This window comes from Aptenodytes forsteri, unplaced genomic scaffold (genome assembly GCF_000699145.1).
Source record: "Aptenodytes forsteri isolate BGI_AS27 unplaced genomic scaffold, ASM69914v1 Scaffold136, whole genome shotgun sequence".
Taxonomy (NCBI): Eukaryota; Metazoa; Chordata; class Aves; order Sphenisciformes; family Spheniscidae; genus Aptenodytes; species Aptenodytes forsteri.
Genome location: NW_008796111.1, coordinates 814650 through 820199, shown reverse-complemented (window position 1 = coordinate 820199; position 5550 = coordinate 814650). Strand labels below are relative to the sequence as shown.

General features: G+C 65.6%; 1 protein-coding gene across 1 annotated transcript in view; it reads right to left on the bottom strand.

Annotated features, from left to right (window-relative positions):
- SH2D3C (SH2 domain containing 3C) overlaps positions 1 to 5532 on the bottom strand; it is a 26848-nt gene extending 21316 nt beyond the window's left edge. Inside the window, exons 1-2 of the mRNA XM_009286887.2 lie at positions 5493 to 5532; positions 2745 to 3396 (exon numbers count right to left, since the gene is read on the bottom strand). Coding sequence (XP_009285162.1) covers positions 2745 to 3396; positions 5493 to 5532 — 692 coding nt within the window. The remainder of the gene's footprint in view (positions 1 to 2744; positions 3397 to 5492) is intronic.
- Between the last annotated feature and the right edge of the window lie 18 nt (positions 5533 to 5550).

Sequence of the window (5550 nt, the reverse complement as noted above, 5' to 3'; positions counted from 1 at the left end):
CCGGGGAGTGGGGTTTCGATGGGGTGGCTGCTCCTTTTGGGCTCGGGAAGGCATCGCAGTGACTTGCAAATGTGCCAAACTCCGGGCTGGCCTCTGGGAACAGTCCAGGGTGATCGTGTGGGTCCAGCCCCGCTTTGGAGCCCAGGCTCTGCTCATCTTCGGACACCGGTGCAGGCTGCGCTCCAGGGGAACCAAGTTTGGGCACCTCGTGCCTCAGTTTCCCCCTCTGCAGAGCTGCCTCCTTCGAGGTTTTGGCTGGCTGTGCTGCCAGAGGGGTCTGCCGGCAGCTGCGGGCAGCGCCCTGCCTGCGCCCCGCGGGAAGCGGCATTTCCCGTGCCTTGCGCACGGCCGTGCACGGAGGGAAGTCAAGTCACGTCCGCTCTATGACCTGCCTGCGGGTCATCTCCCATTAGTCACCGTGTCCCTGCCAGAGTCACGGCCACCGCCTCGCTCTGAGCAGCTCCATGGGCTGGGTGCTGCTCCCTGTCCCATGGCAGCACAATTCCCCCCCCAGAGGGCCTGATCCTGCAGGGAGCATCCCTGGGAAAACCCTCCTATGCATGGGCATCCTCAGCCTGTCCTGCCTCGGGGTTTGTCCTCACCAGGGATGCTCCAGGGGGGGCAAGCAAAAATGTGCCCCAGGGCCATGCTCATTCCCCCCTCCACCCCGTGCTGCTCTCAGTCCCTCTGCACGGGCGCGCCCTGTGCTGGGCAGCCGGCCCCAGGCCCTGCCATGGCCTGCCGGGAACAGACTGTCCCTGTCCCCAGGGATGTGCCTGTGCAGGAGGAAGGGCTGGGGCGCAGCACTATCCCAGTCCTGCTTCCGCGTGCCCGCCCCACAGCAGGGCCCAGCCAAGGGGACGGCTCCGGCAGACGGGGGCTCTCTGAGTCAGGGGCTGTGGCAGGGGCTCCAAGTAGAGTGTGGAGGGGCAGAAATGTCCCGGTCCTGCTCGGGTCTCTCTTGTGCCTCAGTTTCCCTGGCAAACAGCATGTCTATGCCCATCATCACGGCAGCCCCAGATGATGCAAAAGAGCATTTGGCCCTCGATTTTTGGGGACCCAAGTCCCCACTCCTCAGAGTCAAGACACCCAGGTGACCCACACACGTTCCCCTGCTGCTTGGCTCCCAGCCCCACTGGCCTGGGACCTAAGTCATTTCTGGGGGGCAGAGGGTCTGGGCGAGCCCCGCACACCCTCTGCAGGGACCCTCTGCCACTGCTGGGGCTCTTTGCTCACCGGAGGCCGTGGCGGTGCCGCCGGCCCCCTGAGCCCCCAAGCCTCCAGCCCCCCGAGCCAGCCACAGCCCCCGAGCCGCTCTGCCCTGGCACCGGGTCTGACTGCGGTTTCGGCAGCCGCAGCCGATGCGCTCGCTCTTTCCATGAGCAAATGCCGCCATGGGCTGGGGGCCTCGGTGGCTGAGTGGCGACTCCGGCAGCATCTGCGTCGAGGCTTTGTGCCCGCCCCAAGCAAAGCCCCTTCCCAGCCTCTCCCTCCCCGTCCCCTCCGCCGTGCCGGTGTGCGAGGGGTGGCTGGGGGGCCAAGACCCCTTACCTGCCCTGTCCCAGGGTGGGAAACCTCCTGCCCACTGCTGTCATCGGCCCTGCACGACTCGGCGAGCGCCTCTGCTCCAGGACGGGGAGAAGCTCTCCCAGGCGCTCTCCCGCCTTGCACTGAGCATTGGGACTTTGGGGCGCGCAAGGCGGTGGCGGACCCTCCTCCTTCCCGTCCCAGCCCTCCTCCGGCCCTCCCTTCTCGGCCAGCAGGAATGTGTGGCCGGCACAGCCCAGCTCCCACCGCTGGCACAAATTCCTCCTCCTCACCCCGCTCCTGGGGCCACCCAGACCTCCCGAACGCTCAGCACTGGGGCGGGGAGCCCCCGGCCCCGGGGACGACACGAGGGGAACAGGGGCGTCAGGGGCCACCCGAGTGTGGAGAGAGTCAGGCCAGGGGAGGGGTGGTACGATGGGACCTTGATTTGGGGTGAAATTTGGAGTTGGCACCTCCACCCGTGCCCCCAGTCCCATGCATGCTGCTGGGCTGGGGACGCATTTGGCCCCTCGTGCCCAGACGCCCAGGTGATGGGCAGGGCGTCTTGTTGATCCTGACGTCAAAACCCTCCAGAAAATCAAACCCTCATCTGAGAGGACTGAGCCCCCAGATTCCCCCGGAGGGGGGGGGTTGTGCCTGGAGGGGGAGGGTTGTGCCCTGGTAGGGGGGTTGTGCCCAGAGTGGGGGATTTACTGGCAGGTGATGGAAATCTGGACGGGGCGGCTGGTTTCCGGGGCGGCTGTTTTCGGGGATTGCCCCTGCGCCTTGAGAGAGGCAGTGCCGCTCAGGGAGGGGGAGAAGGATGGAGGGGGTGGAAAAGAGGAGAGTGAGAGGTGGAGGGGGCCGGGACAGTGCAGGTCTGAGCCCTCTGTGGCGCGTTCTGGTGCTGGAACGGAGCCGCCGGCAGGACAAAGGGACGCTGGGGGCTGAGCAGGGCTGCGAGATGTTTCCACCCCGTCCGGAAACGGGAGGGAACAGAAATCCCACAGGAAACCTCGCTCGCATGGAGCCGCTGACCTGGCCATGGTACGGAGCGCTCCGGCATGCTGTCCTGCCGGCCAGGTGCATCCCGCTGGCACTGAGGGCGAGGCGGGGGCACTGCAGGGACCCCACTGTGTCCCAGCCCCCTCCCCTTGCCCTTGGGGGGCAGAAAGGGGGTCCCAGCGGAAGGCAAAGCAAGCCCAACGGGGCCGTACCTGTCCGGGGAGCTCTCGCCGGGATGCTCTTGCCCCTTTTCCGGCAGATCTCTGTTGGTGGTCTCCGCTCCCGCTGCTGCGTCGGGACTCAGGGTTTGGCTGGGGTTCAGGGCCAGGCTGGAGCTTGGTGCCTCTGTCCCGGGGCAGGAAACATTCCCCGCAGGCTCCTGGTCCGTCCTGGCTATCGCTGCCCCTGGGGTGTCCATGGGGGGAGCCTTTTCCTCCTCCTGCTCTGCTTGCCCAGCAGCTGAGGGTGAGTCTGTGCCTGGGCCAGGGGTGCCGGACATCTCAGGGGACTCGGGGTTGGGGACCGGGGCTGTCCAGGGGGTTTTGTCGCTGGGGAACCCTTTCTCCTGGCAGCTCTGGCTACTCTTGGCTTTGCCCAGGCTCTTCCCTGCCTTGCCCAGGTTCAGCCTGGGCATGGTGCCCATGTGGCTGTACATGTCTGACGACCGGGCATAGGGGCCAGGGCTCTTGGGCATGGTGTTGAGATCATCCTGGGTGCTGTTGAAGGGCTCCTCCAGGAAGCCATGGGGAGGAGGGAGACCCGGCCCCAGGTTCTTGGAAGAGCTGGGGGCCACAGACACGCGCCGGAGGGTGAAGGAGCGGGGGATGTTGCTCAGGCTCCCGAAGCCTTTGAACTTGAAAAACTCTGGCAAGGAGAGAGGAGAGATGGGTGTGGGGTTACTGCCAGCATGGCGTGGTGGTGGGGAGTCCCAGGGCTCCTGGTCCAGGGTTGGGGTGGGCATGGGGCACTGCACCATGGTGCAGCCTGGTGTACACTGCGCATCTCCGGTCCCAGCCTGGCATGACATCCCTGTGGCCTGGGGTGTACGTGATGCTCCTCGGGGTGTCTCTGCTGGGACCCTGCGAGGTGTGTCCTGGTCCTTTGGGGAAGGAAACATCCCCTGGTGCCCTGGCAAATCTAGCGGCTGCATTTCCCCACTGCAGTTGTAGGGGTGGAGAAAGAAATACTCACCTCGGTGAGCAGGCAATGGCAGAAATTATTTCAAATCTCTTCCTCCCGCCCTCCGCCTCCCTGGTTTCCCTGGTGAACTCCAGGCAAGGCTGGCAGCTGTGCTCATCCCTGTAGCCTCAGAGCAGCCCTCTCCAGGACAAGAGTGGGGGACATGCCACATCTCCCCAGGGAATAGGGGTCCTGGCCACGTGTGACGTGCCCACATGTGCACATCTGTCGCCAGCGCAGTGGAGCAGGAACCGACCATCGGCGCAGGGCCTGGCGGCGCTCGCGCAGCAGCCCCGGCTGCGGGCAGGAGATAACCTCCCCACTTCCCCGGCCGAGCGCTCAGCCCCCTCGCAGCCTCCCTGCAGCTCCCAGCTGCCACCTGCAAGCGCTGAGCGCGAAGCATTCACCGGAGAAGTATTTATAACCCCGGTGGGTGGCTTTGCATTTCACACCTCGGCCCCAGCTCGGCTCTGCATGCTGCTGCGGTGCAACCCCAGGCCGGTGCCGGTGCCAGCACGAGCACGGCGGCACGCAGGGCGAAGTGGGCTGTGGCTGCAGCTCTGCAGGGCGGCGTTTCACTGCCGGATTCCTGGTGCTCTGGGTGCCTCCGGGGGTTTTGCAATGTTTACACCACCACGGGGCTCTGCAAAGCCTCTTCCCCTCCAGGCACGGCAAGTTTGCCGAGGCAGGAAGCGGCACGCTGCGGTGGTGCTGTGTGAGGAACCGGGTGTCCGGGGGCCACTCGGCCGTTGGACCCCGACCTCCTGCCACCATCAATGGGCTTTACAGGGCATCCCCGCAGCCGGACAGGGCAAAGGGCCATGCAAGGGGCTGCAGCAGCCCAAAAGCCCTTCTGCATGGCGGAAGCCTTGAGGCCTGGGCATGGTTAAAGGCAAAATTGCTTTGGGTTATACATCTCCTTCGGGTCCGAGCATCCTCCACTGCCGGGGTGGAAAAGGCAATGCCGGGGACTTTCCCCATCTCCCTGCTCTCCACCACAAAGGAAAATCCCAGCTGGGACAGGGCCATGGGTTTTGCAAGTGGAGGGGTCCCGGGGGAGCAGAGGGACCGGCCCCCCTCCGGCGCCGGCATCGTGGCAGGAATGCAGAGAGCAGCAGCAAAGGCCGGCTCCTGCGCAGCCCAGCGCTGGGAAGCGGGGTGAAGGCCGCTGCAGCTGCCTCCTGGGGCTCTGGGGGAAACCCGAGGTCTGTGAGAAAGAGCAGAGCTCGCTCCCGGTGGGTACTGAGCGCTTCCTCTGAGAGCAGCCGGCAGGAATCCACTCCCAGGCTCCCACCCTGGCTTCTCCGTGTCACCCCCATCCCTGTGCTGCAAGAGCACCCTGGGGTGGGGGGCCTGGCCATCCCCAGCCTCCGGCACCAGCTTGCACCCCCAGCCATGCACCCTGAAGGATGTGATTTGGGGAGTGAAGACCCCAAACCCCCTTGTGCTTCCTCCTGGGTGCATCCTGGCACCCAGTGCAGGGCTGGGCTGCAGCAGACTGGTCCCAGTCCCAGCACCCAGCTCCTGAGCCAACAGCACCCGGGCTCACCCCCAGCTGTGGGGAAGGAAACCCCCAAAGCCCCTCACCCCAATGAGCTTCCTAATGAAACCAGAGCCCATCTCAGCTCCAAATGTCCCCGTGCGGTAGTGACCCAGGGAGCGTGTGAGCACGCACTCACGCTCACACTCATGCTCACACTCACTCTCATGCATCCCCCCCCCCGCCAGGCTGTCCAGGTGAGCACCCCATCACCCGCCCGCCCCATCCTGCGGCCACTTACTGAACTTCTTGAAGCCCCCTCGTTTCTGGCCCTCGGCCATGGCCGTGCCGGTCGGAGG